Here is a 15722-nt window from a genome sequence, read left to right as displayed (position 1 = left end):
GCCCCGCGGCTCCGGCGTCGCCTCCTGCTTTCTCGGCCTGAAGCGCTCCTGCACTCGTGGATCCCGGCGGGGAAGGGGCCATGGGCCGCCTCCCCGAGGCGCGGCGGCTGTGAGGCGGCCGGCGTTCGCTCGGGGAGCCGGGGGAAGGCTGCCGGCTGCCGGCCAGCCCGCGCCGGGGAGGGGAGTGCCGCTCGCAGGCGGCGGCGGGCGCGCAGGCAGCACCTCGGTGCCGGTGACTTGGGGGTGCCGCTGCCCGCCCGCGCCCGGCCGCGGCGGTGCATGGATGCGCCATGGCCACGCTGGTGTGCCGGGTGCAGCTGCTGGATGACACCGACCCCTTCAACAGCACCAACTTCCCTGAGCCCACCCGGCCGCCGCTCTACACCTTCCGAGAGGACATCCCGCTCGCCACCCAGCTGGCCGGGGTGCACCGCCTGCTCCGCGCCCCGCAGAAGGTACCGTGGGAGGGCAGGGGCGTGTGTGTGTGTGTGTGTGTGTGGCGGGGGCACCGGGCGAAGGGCAGCGGCCTCCCCGCATGAGCCCGGCGGCGGGGAACAGAGGCCGGCGGGCGGCCCCCGGCCCTGCGGGGCGGCAGCCCGGGCTCTATGCGGGGAGAGCGCCCGGCGGCGGGGCTGCCCCACTGGACCCCGTGTGCCCCCGCCGGCTCCCCGTGTGCCCCTGCCGGCGCTATCCCTCGCCCCGGCAGTATCAGTATTTCCTTAAGTCCTGGGGGGAGGCCCGGGGCTCCCTCCGCTGCTCTCCTGTGCTCCCAAACGCCCTCAAGGGCAGCTACCACCTCTGCTGCAGTTGTAGCTGTAGCTGCTGCAAACATTCCTCAGGGGAAGAAAAACCTCATCAAACCTAAGCCCCAGATGTACTACGTGCCTGTTCTTCACTAGCGTTGCCGGAGTGTCTGGGGATACTGAGGAATAAGATGGTTCAGGACAGCCGGGCTGCGCGGAGCAGGGGCGCGCCGGCAGGACCAGGACTTTGCCGTGGTGAGGTTTAATGAGCTAGGCAGATCCAGCCAAGGCTTTGGTAAAAATAGCAGCGTGTCTGCTGCCCTTGAAACAATTGGTACTGTTAGTCCCTCTTGCGAAAAACTGCAGCATGGCCCTTGTCAAATCTTACCTATCTCTTCTGCATGCTTCTTCTAGTACATATGCTGGCATCTGCAGGTCAGCCCTTGAAGTCAGGCACCCGGGCATGATCCTTGAATTTTTAGTTTTCAAAGCAATGCCATTGATTGACATAATAATAATGTTGTTTCATTATTATCTTGTATCTGCACATTAGTTATGCAGAGTCCACTGAAGAAAAAAGAAAAAATACCCACTTCTTTTTTTTTCTACAAAGTAAAAGTTGTAAAACTTTTATTTGCATTGTGATGAAGTGAGAGGAAAATACTCTCTTAACATCACTTCTTGTTTTATGCTCATGGGAACATGCGGGAAGATGACAAAGGGGTGTGTGTCCTCTTAGATTTAAGGATATCCAAAACCCCATAAAAGTATTTCAGAGAAAATCTCTTGGAGCAGACAGAAGTTTTGCATTTGTAGAACGATTTCTTGCATAATAGTTGCCAAGGATACAGCATCCAGTGAACAGAGCTCTGCCTAACACACAAAAACTTTGGAAGCTCTTGGTGTGCTGGGTCAATTCTGTTTTCATGTGCCCAGTCGTCCCCAATTCAGAGAGTGGTCTCATTGTTTTCAAGGGAGGCCTTTTTTTGGAGTTAGAGCTAATTAAAAGAAGGGCAGGATGGATTCTGACACCTAATGGAGTAAATAAAGAGATAGTTTAAAATCTGGATTCAGAGTTAATTCAACCTGATTTTCAAGCATATTCCACTGTATTGTGTTTTGCATTTGCTTTGCTTTGAATACTGTCCTGGTATTTATTTATAACCTTATACTAACACCACCAGCAACCCCCACCTCTATTTAATGTCCTAGGAGCCATCCAAAATCCTTGACCACTTTTATACACTTAACTCCTGCCCAGTGTTCCCACATGCAATGTTTCTCAAGTTTAATTAATGTTTGGAAACCAGACTTGCAGACTTTGGATGAGAGATGGCCTAAGTCCCCAGAGGTGCTGCAAACCCAGCTATTGAAAGATAGTACTCTGCTAGAGGCAAGTCCTGGTCCAGTGACTTGTTAATCTGAGCTGGCTCTTGCAAATATTTTGTTTCTGCTATTGTAAGAATTTGGGCAGGCTCATTGAAATCTGCTTACATGGTTGCAGTTACCTTTGTGTTTGCAGAGCCATTGCCTGTCTCTAGAGTGCCTTAATTATGTCTCTTGGCTTTGTCTTGGCTTCTACAAAGTAAAAAAAAAGGTGTTGATGAGACTTGTTTGCTTTTATTCCTTATACTGAGAGCACAGTTCTTTGTGTACACTTGCAGTTAGGGCAGCATTTCTGTTTTTGGCATTACAATCTTTATGATTCTGATTTGTGTTGCTTTCTAAGGACAGGCTTTCCATTTTCTATTTCTATTTCTACATCTTTTCCTCAAGACTGTATTCACCTGGTCAATAGAAGATCACAACATTAGTTGCCTGAGAAGAATTTTGCTCCATTTTACCCAGAGATCAGGGCAAACTCTGTGATCCCAGAAGAATGCAGCTGTCAAAGCAGAGCATGGGTTGAAATTCAGGTGTCAGTTCACATTGACACATTTGAGGTTTGATTGATTAATTACTTTGAAAATTAGTGAGCTAATGGATTGATGGTCCATTTAGTATTTTCATGGTGATGAGTGCAAAATATCTTGAAATACTTAGGCGTTTATATTTCAAATGGTGTCCCTGCCCATGGCAGGGGGGTTGGAACTTTAAGGTCTCTTCCAACCCAAGCCATTCTATGATGATAATGAAATGCATAGTAACACCACTGTCTAAATAATTTCTGAAATCTTATAAACTGTTGGCGTTTTTGCCAGTGACTTTGAATTATCAGTGCTAGTTTTTTTTATCAGGTTTTGAGTTGCCATCTCTTGACTTCGATGAATATTCCCTTATTCTCTGAACAGAGGTGCCAGCTTGTTGCCTTCAAATCGCTGACGAATTTGTACATCTTGTAGATGATGTATTGCTGTGGATGTACTTGAGAGGATGAAGTCAGTAGCTGGAATCCAGCTCACTTCAGTGACTGTCAGGTTTCGCTATTCCTGTCTTGAAATTAGTAGTGACGACAGTATTTTTGTAGTTAGTAAAACAACTTGTGTATTACAAGTCCTTGTAAGTTAAACATTATAAACAATTATGAAGTAAACAATTTAAAAAGTAGATGAAAAATGCTTTGACATTCTGCCCTGTCATAGTATGTCATTAGTAGCTTTTTTGTAACCAACAGATGTTACAGTTTGACTCCAAAGGGCAGGATTTCTTCAGTCGGGTTCTTTGGAAATACAACGCTTAATTTCACATGTTGGTTTTACTACTTCTCTTTAAACTTACAATTTTACTTGAGTCTGGATGAAAGTCTAGATTTCATTGCTGTCTTCTGAGCAGCAATGCTTTTTGATCCTTGTGAAGGAGTGCAGTGAAGTTAAGAAACTGAGTTCCATGAATAGTCTCTGGGATGGGCTTTACCACCCTCAGTAAAGTGGAGTACCTAAGCTGGTTGATAGGGAAAACTGAGAAGATGCAATCTTTCTTTGGCTTGGAAGTTGGTGCCTAATTGTAACCTCCTACCTCACTCTTGTTTGTCCACTTCTCTCTGTGCACATACCTTTCCCTACATCCGTATCTCTGGATACAGCAGGTTGCTGTTCCCTGGGTTGTGCTCAGTTCTGCCTGGTATACACGCTGAGCCCCATAGGGCATGGCACTGCCATCAGGAATGCTTGTTTCAGGTATCCTCCGTGTTTTCATGTGCTTTGGTCCTAGATGCTGACACACCATCTTAGTTGGTGATCCAGTGAAGTGCCAAAATTCTGTTATGGTATTTTTAGCCACATCTACAAATTCTTGCTGAGTAACTAAGCCACATTGCAGAGCTTTTGTGGGCTGCTTATATTGATTTGGCTGCCTAAGGTGCCATTTTGAATTTGACTTTTATTGTTTCTGAGGATTTTAGGTCACTCCTACTGTTTCTTCTATGAAGAAGAACTGGATTTAGTCTGGACTCTGAATTCAGATGTCCCTTTTGCCCATTTCTGTGAACCTTGGGAAAATTCAGAACTGGGTCTAAATTGGTGGCTCAGGCACAGTGCCAATAGTGAACTTTGAATCTAATTCAGTACATTGGGTTTGTTGGTTTTGAATTGCTTTGAGTTACTTGATACTTATGACTTGCTGACACAGGGTCGTTCAGGAGAGTGGCTATATATACATGGCCGATGTCAAGTGGTGTACTTTTTTTAGAGATCTTCTTCATTTTAACTTATTCGCATAATTACAGCATGCTGAGTATGTTGCCATAGTCTGTTTTCACATCCCACAGTACTGTTCAGTGTTGGGGCAGCTCTGTAAGAAATACAACTTTACAATAATATAGGAAATCAAGCTGTCTAATTTATCAAGAAAACATAATCGAAATACTTTGTGTAACAAGGGAAAACAAAAAAAAAAAAACAGTACGTATGATGTACTGGTGGTGGTGGTGGAAAGGGTAGATATAGTGCTATAAGGATAATTGCTTTGACCTTCTGTTCCCTCTGAGAAAACTGGAGGCAACTTCTGTGTTTAAATCCCATCCAAGAATTTGTAATTAGGAACAGTATCATTCAGAAAACAGTGGTTATAAGCAGATAAATCCAATGAGCACTAGAGGGATTCGGGAGTTTCATTCATAAAGCAACCATCCAGATTTCCATCTTCAGCTGTTGTGATTTAGCCCTAGATGAAAGCCAGGGCTGACTCTGGGGCATGGTGTGATGCAAACTGATAGCAAGGGCTGTTTCACTGGTTGTGTCCTGGCATGGAGCTCAGCTCTTGCATTGAACTCTGTGCCAGGTTCTATGCTGGCATCAACCTCAGGTTTTCTGAGAGCAGTAAACCTACCCACTGGCTCCTCTTCCCAGGGTTTCCTTGAAGCACAGTGACATTAAGAAATGCATTGGTGTACAGAGGCTAGGCAGAAACAGAAGAAGAAAGGATGGTTTGGAGCCTAATCCTGATGGAGGCACTGGTAATTAGAGCAGTTGTTCTCTGAAGAGAGCTTTTTTGGGTTAGTCATAATGATCTTCATGGGAGCTGAAGAATAGAAAATGAAGACTGGGATATTGTCATTGTCCAGGGAAAATGAACACAGGTAGGGGAAACTGGCTGATATCTTCTGCAAGTGTTGCTGCTGAGTGCTGGGAAATATTTTAATTGAGGGCTGTCAGGACATATAGGTCTTTCATATTCTTACTGAAGCAGGTGGACATCAGCCTTTTTTCATCCTTTGAGAGAAGAGAGGATTTAACACAACAGTTATTTCCAACAGGTTTCCAAAGTATTCTGACTCCAGTCAAGTATTTCTGGAGCTGGCAGATTCCCATGCTTAAAGAGATTGACCCTGTAGTAGCCATATGTGCTTGAATTTTATAGGAAAGTATTTATGAGGGCAGAGGGGGTAGGATACTGCTCTGTCTTCTGACTTTCAAGCACAAGCTGCATCTGAGTCCTGTGTGAAACACACTTTTCTGGGGGAGTATAAACACCCCCCCAAAACCACAACTGTGAAAAGCTTCTTAGTCCCCAGCAGGTTCTGTGGTGTGGGCTTTCAAAAGAGCAGAGATACCCATAGAACAGATACAAAGTAATAGTCAAATACTGGGCTTTATCTGCGGCAGTTTAACCTAAAATAACTTTGAAGTTCTTTCAAGGTTCTTCTGACAAGTTATGATTCGGACAAGTTGTAGTTGTTTGATCTAGGCTTAAAAGCTGTATTGTAAATGTAGGGGCACAGATCCATCCCAGAAATTAATTGCCTTACTTTGACACTTCCTTCTTGCAAGTCACTCAGTTTGGCTGCTCATAGCTCAAGACTCTTTATAGAACTCAGTGTCAAGAACGGTGGGAGCGAAAGTGCTGGTAGTTCTCAGGGTTCCAATAAAGTTTGAAATCACAGATTGGTCAGATGCAACCTCTGGAAACTTGCATCACCCTGTGTTTCCTGGAGGTTTGGAATCAAAGAAAGGAGATGAATAGGAAGAAGTTCGACCTTGATGTTACCATACTTCAAGTTTTGTACTCGCAGTTACAAATTTTGCTGTTTTCTGTCAAAACCAATTTGTTGATACCTCATTTCTTTGAAATTCTTCTTGTATGAAGATTATTAATGGCTTCACTTAGCAAGAGACTGAGATGACTTCAGTTCCTATCTGTGTCAGTGGAGGAATGGTCAGAGATGTGTGACCTGGCATGTTGCAATCTCATTTTCTTCCTCTGTTGTTCTAAATAAGAACAGAAGTTCTAAAAACCTTCAGGAGGAGTTTTTGCTTCCCAGTGCTTGCACGGCTGTTCTACTTTGCCAGTCATCATCATCATCATGGCTAGGCTTCACGAACGAAGATTTGGGAAGGCTCTATCCACATTCGTTACAGGCCCACTGGTGGCTTATGAGGCCAATAAGAGACAGACATATCCGATTGCAAAGAAAGCAGCAGAAAGACTCTTTAGATGGTGTATTCTGCAATCCACGGTTCTTTCTGTGTTGCCTTTTTTCCTCGAGGGTGATCCTGCGTGTGTTCTCAAAGGAGACAGCTGCGTTATAGATGGTGTGTCTCCAGGCCTCCCGATTTGAGGCCAGGGTAGACCAGTTATGGTGATCAGTATGGCCAAGGCTGAGATGTTGTTTCAGGGAGTCCTTGTATCTTTTCTTTGGGGCTCCTCTCTTGCGGCAGCCGGTGGCAAGTTCACCATAGAGCAGGATCTTAGGGAGGCGGTGGTCCTTCATCCTGGAGATGTGCCCTGCCCATCGCAGCTGTGTTCTCATCAACATGGCTTCTGTACTCGTGACTGCTGCTTGCTCTAGAACAGATGTATTGGTCACATAATCTGACCAGTGGATGTTTAGGATTGTACGGAGGCAGTGTTGATGGAAGCGTTCTAGGAGACGCAGGTGGTGGCGGTAGATGACCCATGATTCGGAACCATACAGGAGAGTAGACAGCACTAGGGTCTAAATGAAAGTCCCTTTTCTTTCTGTCTGATTTCACTCACTGGATTGTGAGGATGACTGTTACAACTCTTGTGCAAATGTATGCAAGGCAGCTGGGCTGTAAGTCGCCCCTCCATCACATTATCACTTATGACAACCCTACTTGGTTTTACAGTTCACTTCTCTGACTGCAATTTAGCCAGGACAGGTGGGTACCTCTTTCAAAAGGTGTTTTGTATTTCTCAGTGACCCCAGGTGGTCTGGGCTGGGGCTGTACAGCTCCTTTGGTAAATGTTGCTTCAGTAGGCTGTATCAATGTGCTAAAATACTACTTCATTACAGGCTAGAGAAAAGAGTGCTAGCTGCTTACACCTCTGTCATCGCTTTACACACCACCTGGATTGCATTAGATTAATATTAACTTTATATTGTATTACAGTTATTAATAAGACAGCAAGGAATGTTGTTACATATTTTTAGCAGAGAAACAAGTTGGGACAATAGTTGCAGTGAGCTGTCTAGTAGGCCCAGCTACCTAGAAACATCTGCAACCATCTGGCATATGAAACTATTGAAGCAAAGGTAAGCGAGACTTGGAAGTTCACTTTCCACATGTCATCAGCTTAACACATATATATGAGAAAAATTTATTGCAGTTTCCAATTCCAGACACTTAAAAAGAAGTAATTCTGTCATTCCTAGCATTTTAAGAATGCTTAAAAACCCCACACAAAACAAAGGCTTAGACCTTTTCCTTTATTTTCAGTATGACTACTTGACTTTAGTAGTCATACTTCTCAACTAAACCTCTATTTTGTGAAGACAATATTGAATTACAAAGTCCTGGAAAATTGCTATTTTTGTACCTGCATTCCTATTTACTATTGTTAAAAAAGGGCACTGCATTATTATTAATCTTTTTGATCATATTGCTCATTTAATATGGTAGTGCTCGGAAGGCTGAATAGTAAAGAATGGGGTGACTGCAAAAGCAGCTTCATCTCCTTTTAGTTGTAGTTCTAGAGTGGTTTTTAAGGCAAAGTATTAATACTTGAAAAATGAAACTTGGACGGTGTTGTCTTGTGTTTACTAACAGTTAAATTCTTGATATCAGAAAAAGCTGATCTTGATAAGAAAAAGCTATATAAATAAACAAGTTGCAATACAAAGTCAAGTGAGGTACATGTGATTACATGCAGTAGTGGAGGGGTATGTATGGTCTGAAGCTTTATGTTCGTCAGCCACAAAAGTAGTAAGCTGTACCTTGTGCAACTAAACCAGTTGCATTGCTTTAGCTCTATTGATACCGGTAAAGCAATACACTTTTCCTCTTGTACACAGCATGCATGATTATATTGGAATAAAATGCACTTACAAATAGCTTGTATTTCCCTATTTAGGAAAGAAAGAAAGTTTGCCATCACCTCGGTTTCTGTGTTGTCTTCTTTTTTAGAAACTACTCCAGTTAGACTATGCCAGTTAAAAAGGTAATTGTAAATAACCTTGATATTGATTTAAAAAAAAAAAGCAAGACATTTCAGTGCTGTTCTTTGAAGCTAGTTGCTTGAGATTTACTAATGAACCCTTCAACATTTGTAAGTGAAACTGAGAGAAAAAATATTTTCTTTAGAATTGTAAATATGCTGTTGCAGCTACATATAGCAGCTTCAGAAGTAAAGTAGCTGTTTCAACTGCTGGTGAGGTGCCTGGGGATTTTGCATCAAGCTTTTTCTGATGGCTGTGTGATCAGCATGGAGAAGATGAAGTTCCTGAACTCTCTCTGGTGGGATTTCTCAGCATGTTCGACATGAGCTACCTGGTATGATTTGGGGGCTGGCAAAGGGGGCATCTGTAGCTCTCATAGTTCTGCCACCTAGGTTGCTTATCTAAGGGTCATAATGCAAGGTAAAGCTTCTTGAAAAAGCATATTGTGTCTGTTTTCCTACTTCATTACTACAAGGCTATTTTACAGCAAGGCTTGAAAGGAAAGAGCATAGTAGTGGGGTGTGCAATCAGGAAACCAACAGGAATCTCATCTGTGCTAGTGAAATGCCAAATGGGGACTTGTGCCTGGTTTTTGTCAGAGTGGAATAGAAGTTCTGAACTTTCTCCAAAGCACCAGTGATGACCCTTTTCTAGCTCTGGGATAGACATAAATAGACTTTAGTACTCAGAAACACTTGGCATTTTATGGGAAGTGAAGAAATCGAAAAAGCTACATATCTACCCTCTGTTTATTACCATGCTGCAGCAGCTGGCCCTGGAGTGTGACCTTTGACTCCACACACAAAGGGTTGTTTTTTTCCCCTTCAGCTCTAGCATTCTGAGGGAGATGTCTCGTGAAAATCTTGAGTCCTCTGCCCTCTTTGTAGGAGGTCTTGGTGTCCCTCTTGGGGAAGACCCTTCCAGGTTTGCCAGGCAGAGAATTAAGGATACCTTAATTTCAGATTCTTGAAATTCATCTGTGCTGCCCAGTCTCACAGGCAGGGAGGACCTCTATGTCCAGCTATTGTCTGTCAAAAGCAAGTGAACTTGCAGGATTTTCTTTGTGTTTTGATGTGGGTTTATTTATTCATTTTTTAAAAGTTGGTCACTTTCAGAAGGTGCAAGAACTAGGAAGCCTGATAGTGGTGAGTGCCAAGGAGCTGCAGATTCTTGTGTATCTGGTTGTGATATTGTGCTGGTCCTAAGGCTAGTGTTTTCTGAATTTTAGGCGTTTTCCTCATGAGGCACACTTTGTCAAACTCCTTCCTGTAGGCATCTTTATAGGGAACTGTAATGTGATTTGAGAATGGGTATTTTTTGAAAAACTTCCTGAGGAAGTAAAAGTACTGCTAGGGTAAATTACACTATTTGTGCTTTTCAGTCTCTACATGTGTTCTTTTCATGTTTTCATCATTCTTTATTTCAACTACTCTACCATGCTATTAATGGATTTGAGCTTCATTTATAAAAGCAAGTATAAGGAAAAAGTGGTATTTTATTTCATAACTGATTCAGTCTGTATTAGCATTCTAAATGATTAATGTATTGCAGTGATCACTGCTGGTCACAGTTGAAGGACTCTTACTTTACTGTGAATTTTTTTGTTCTGGTTTGATTATGATATATGAGATGTTTTTGTCCTGTGGCTGTACAAGGCAAAAAGAAATGCAACTCTTCTGCGTTTAGTATCCACTGTTTTGTTTTCCTGTGACTCAAGCATTCCTTACCTATCTTATAAGCCTTCATTTTACAATGTAGTATTCCTCATTATTTTTTCTTGGTTTTGTCCCCTTTATATATTTTTGCACAGAAGTGAGTATGAATGACTGCAAGTAATGCATTTAGATTTATTATACTTGCCTTATAGATAGTAACGTGTTCTTGTTTAGATGCTGAGTTCAATTGTTGCTTTTTTTAGCCTAATTAAAAACTGAATTTGTCTGCAGAATTGTTTCAGCTACTGTATTATGGGTTTACTGGGTGTTATTCTGCTTTATGTGTGTATTACTGAAGTTAAGAAGCTTCTTTTAGACTGAATTTTGGCTTGGAAAGGAAAATGAGCCATTTCTGACAAAGCTGAAAGTTGTGAGGGAAGTGGTAGAAGAAAATCCTGATCTTTTAGAAATTAAAGTATGGTTTCTGAGACTTAAACTGTGTTTCTCAGTTCAGATGCTGATGAATTAAGTGTTTAGGTTTCCTGTCTTCTCGATGGATTTTTTTTTTTTTTTTGCTTGGTTTTGAAATGCAGATGAAAAAAGCCACCAGTTACAAATGTGAATTTATGTTAAGCTTATATCTTTCTGAATTTACTATTCAGATTCTCAGAGTTTGTTTTTTTTTCTGGTGTCTTTGTTTCAACTTGCTGAAGAGAAATGATCAGCGCTCAAAAAGTGCCTCTCTGAGAAATGATCACCTGTCGGAAGTTTGAATTCTGGAAGCTTGTGATAATGAAGAGAATTATCTCAAGATATAGAAATCCTTTCTTTGCTAATTAGATGTGCTTTAATTTATATGTGTGTTGAGCTTGAAAATCAGAATATGTATGTGTTCCTTGTAGTCTTTTTCTCTCTCTCATCAAGAGGTTTGAAGGAAGCATCTCCTGATGCTCATCTGTACAAAGATGAAGATAATACTGTTTAGGCTAGATTTCAGAAGCTGTATCAAAAAAGATTAATGGCTCTGGGAAACTGGTAATGAAACAGAGCCCTATGCTTCCTCACATCATTGATTAGTATTCAGTTCTAGTTTTAGTGTATGAAAGTCATTACTGTTTGATGGATCATTTAGCTATGTCCTAGAGGATAAGTGATTGCATTGTGGTGTCAATGTTTTTGTTTTATTAGTCTCAGAGTATTAGGTCCTATAGGTCCTAAATCTGATGCAGCAAGACTTTTTTTCTTTTATTTTTTAAAAAGAATTCTGTATAGTTGCAGGGGAAAAGCCTGAAAATATGATTCCTGAAGATTAAAAACTCAGCAAGAGTGTAACATTTTAAATTAAAAGTTAGCACTTGAATGTGTAAAAATTCGTTGGCTTGAAGATTTAAGGTTTTTTTTTTCAGCGTTATGGAAGACAGGTGTTTAAAAGCATCCTTGCAAACGTTGTAGCTGCTACCTCATCACAAAAGTTCAGGAGAGTGCAGGATGAGGACAGAGTTGTCTCCTTGTTGACAGTATTCTTAGAGCAGGATTGAAGTGGACTCTTTAGCGTTAAGGCGTCTGAAGAGCTGCCAATGAAGGTAAAAGGATATTGATTTTCAAGGTTGCCAAAATGTTGTCTGTTTCATAAGAGCTAAATCATATTGAAAGGAATTGGAGTAAAACTGTCATTTGTTTTAACGCTTTTCTTTGTGGACTCTTTGTGAAGATGGGCAAGATGCGTGTGTGCACTCTGCCCATAAAGACATCCTCCACTGCAGAGCAACTGCTCCATCCAACACTGACTCCAGGTTACCATCAGGTTCTCTCAACATGTTTCAACATGTAATTGCATTGGCCTATATACAGCAACGTGGCTGTCTTGGACTTTAATCCTAGCCATTGTAAGAGTGCTGATTGAATTGCAGGCTAAAAATAGGCTGTACTCAGACATGGTGTGTGCTATCAGTTGCACTCTGCTTTGGCAGGCTGTTGGTAACATGACAATTAAAAGTTGACAAATGCAATAGGCAGAATGCTGTCCAGTGATTTCTAGGATTTCATGCTTGAAGAAGGTATTTTCTTAACTTGATGAATTTGGCTCACATGGCTACAACTCAAATAAGTGACCTACTGTACTGTTCTTCGATCGTTCTGGTAGGCTGTTGAAAGAATGCCCTTGCCTTAAAACCATTCTTCAGATTGATGTTTCTTTTGTGGGAAAGCCACTGGTAATAAACCATAGCATTTGGAAATTATTACAGCTAGGTGTGATTTGAGTGACAAAAAGGAGATTAGAAATATTTTTCAGTGCAGTGTAAGTTGAGCTATATTTACTTCCTTTATGTTGTTATAGTTTGTCACTGATATTCCAACAAATATTTCAGGAAGATATATGCAGCCGATGAGGGGACAGTAGCTTGCTATCTTGTGAGTAGTCATCAGCTAGTGTTATTTTAAGAAGCTTAAAGGGAGATTGATTAAAATTATGCTCTCGTGTGCTTCATCCACCCAAAATTAGATTTCTTGAAATGAAAACAGTAATTTAAATGTCTGAGATAATTAGGCACTAATTTGTAAAATATGGTTTGAAGAAATATTCAAAAGAAAAAAAACCACAACCTTTTTCCTTTGTGAATTCTTCTAGCATGGGATGCAGGCTGGAAGGTATTCAGTCTCTATGTTTAGTTACTAAAATCAGGGAAAGGGAAAATAGGCTACAAATAATTACTGTAAAAAGATTTTACTTTCTTGGCCGATTGTGTGTATATGTAGATGCAATCAAAGTAATGTTAATCCTACCTTTGTTTTCTCATGTTAGTTATTTGTCCATTTTTTCAAAATAAGTCAAGACTCAATTGTGTTCTGTAGGTAAGTCATACAAGGTTAATGTTGAAGCCATGCCCCTGTGTTACTTTTTAACCCACTGGCTGTTTGACAGTTTAAAATAGAAGTGACTGATTTAATGCTGTATTTCCATGTGGCTACTAAGAGTTTCTGTGGTTTGAGTTATTTCTGAAGGCAGATTTCTGAAAGCACTAAAGACTGATGGAGTTGGGTGATGGTGTACACAAGAAGGAAGAAAAGAGAGAAGGTCTATAAACCTTTCCAGGCCCAGAAACAAGAATACAATCATGAGCAGGTTGCTAGCCAAATTTAGTATCTCTTGTAGACTGCAAACCAAACCTTTTGTTTATTTTTTGGTATCTCTGTTAAGTGTTGATGGGATTTGTTGTGAGAAGTTGTGATTGGCTGCTTGGGGAAGTATGAGTGATTTGGCATGAATGTTCTTACCATACCCTGTAGCAGCATAGTTGTGTAAACTTGCGCCTGTCCTGCCAGGGAATTTGACTCTCATTTTTGCTGTTGCAGGGGAACCTGTTTTGACTTGATTGTAAAGCTGTCACCACTGGGCAATGACCTGAGTGGTGCTCATATTAGTGTCCGCCTTTATGAGCTACTAATGGAAACGGAAAACCCTATTTACCTAATCAGATACTATTGAAGCTAATTACTGTGTTTAGTTTGTTTTTCTTGTGGAGAAGTGAGGTGAGTGCAAGTCCGCAACCACAGAATGTTTATACAAACACATCGAGGTGTTTGAGCAATTACAAAGGCCAGTGTAGCAGAGCAGGCTATATGATTTGTGCCAGGTCTTATTCATCCCCTTTCTGTTTTTCAGTATTGCAGACTGTGCTGGGCACAGGCTCAGCTTAAAACTGATGGTGGTTTGTGGGTCACTGTGAGTCAGCCTCCTCAAAGAGACAGATTTTGGCTATTAATGATAACTATTTTGTTACTCTTGATGGGTGAAACCATGGTGATGAGCATTTTGTACATGGGACAACTGTCTTAAATAGGGTCTGCTTTCTTGCACTGCAGGTAACAGTGGAAGAAAACTAGCCTGGAGAAAGTCTGTACTTTCTCAAGGAGAGTGCTTGAACTCAGAAACCCAGAAATAGTAGCATTGTAATTTCTAGATTCTCAGAAGCAGTTTCTCAAGGACTGTCTATGAAAAGGGTGTGGCCATAAAAAGATAAACTATTAATGAACTTACACTTAAGCTTTGCGGTACAACCTCATACTGAAAGCCTTGTCTACTCATGTCCAGGTTCCTGAGTTACAGTTGGGAAACTCTCCCTGTTAGTTGCAGAGGTGCTTGTACTGGGTCGGATAAAGGTGATGTTAATTTTTTGAGGTCACTGAGTGAAGTACTTCTGTTTGAAATAGAGGAGAGTTAGAGCTTTGAAGCCCATATATATAGAAGGGCAGAGCCGATAGAGCTGCTATGCTACTGCAAAAGGACAAGCCAAACAAAACCCTTGTAATACAGACAAAGTCTACCGCACTCATGTATTCATGCATAATGAAGAATGCAAACCAAATATTCTTTCCTGTGTCAACTCTTGGAAACTAGCCATTCCTTCTTCCCAGAAACATGAGCGGTTTTGGAACGTGGACTGTCGGCTCTCTGGGTGCAGGAGCGGGTTGGTAAGTGGAGGAGAGCAGCACCTGGGATTCCAGGAGAAGCGTTTCAGCTGAATGTCTCCTAATGGCAAAATTGGCATGAAGTTTAAATACCAACAGTGCTGCTGGCAGATTATAATGTTTTGTTTATGCAGTTCTACTTTGAGTCTTGTATGTACTTGAGTCTATGCCCTTAGCATAGTCTCTTAAAGTCATACAAAACAAAGGACTAAGCTGAATGAGAAGTCTTTTACTGACACCTTATTTTGTTCTGGTGAAAACAGATTTGTACTTAATCTATTATTTTATGATTTGGAGGCAGAGGAATTATTTTGTAGTCTTTAAATTCTTCAAGATTTTTAAAGTGAAAATAAGGTTGAAGAAGTATATCTATTGCCTGGAACAAAAAATATGAAGTTTTTCTATCTTTCCTGAACTAAGTGTTATACTTACACCAGCTCCTGAGAAAACTTTGACAATTCATTTCACAAATGAGTTGGTGTCCAGCTGTTTTATTGGTCTGGAGGAAAAGCGATGTATATGTCTTGGTGTCATCAGTGTCAGAGCAGCAAGTGTCTAAAGCTGCTGTGAGGAAAACTGTCTTTTTGCTGTATCTTAGGTGAAACGTGTTTAACCTATGGTTTTAATATACTAGTTCAGTGTAGTAAAAATGACCAGTTAGGGTGACAAAACTGCATCTAAATGGACTAAGTGTAAAACTCATGTATTTGAAAGTAGTTAGTTGAATACTTGTTGAAAAAGTTTTGGGGATGAAAAGTTTTACAGAGTTTGTCAGGGCAGTCATGTCAATACTTGCTTACGCAGTTGATTTTTGAATGGGGCTCTTACCAACGTTCAGTCTCCTTTGCCTGAAGAGATCTATTTCTCCACTCCTCACCTCTCAGGAGAGGGATGTCACTGCTAAATGTGGACCATTCCACATTTGTATTAAAAATAGAAATTCAACATACAGGACGGTGGTGATGTTTGACAATATGACCCATGCTGCAATCACCCTAGTTTTGGCATGTTGAATTC

The 15722-nt window shown here is 41.3% G+C and overlaps 1 protein-coding gene across 10 annotated transcripts in view; it reads left to right on the top strand.

Moving 5' to 3' along the window:
• The first annotated feature begins 290 nt into the window (after window positions 1-290).
• FHOD3 (formin homology 2 domain containing 3) overlaps window positions 291-15722 on the top strand; it is a 386896-nt gene continuing 371464 nt past the window's right edge. For all 10 annotated transcript variants that reach the window (XM_064660232.1, XM_064660222.1, XM_064660212.1 and 7 more), the window contains exon 1: window positions 291-455. In XM_064660232.1, coding sequence (XP_064516302.1) covers window positions 291-455 — 165 coding nt within the window. The remainder of the gene's footprint in view (window positions 456-15722) is intronic.

The sequence above is a fragment of the Pseudopipra pipra genome, chromosome 1 (assembly GCF_036250125.1).
Source record: "Pseudopipra pipra isolate bDixPip1 chromosome 1, bDixPip1.hap1, whole genome shotgun sequence".
NCBI classification, from domain to species: domain Eukaryota; kingdom Metazoa; phylum Chordata; class Aves; order Passeriformes; family Pipridae; genus Pseudopipra; species Pseudopipra pipra.
The sequence above is the reverse complement of the archived record's forward strand: the minus strand, read 5'-3'. Positions and strand labels throughout refer to the sequence as shown.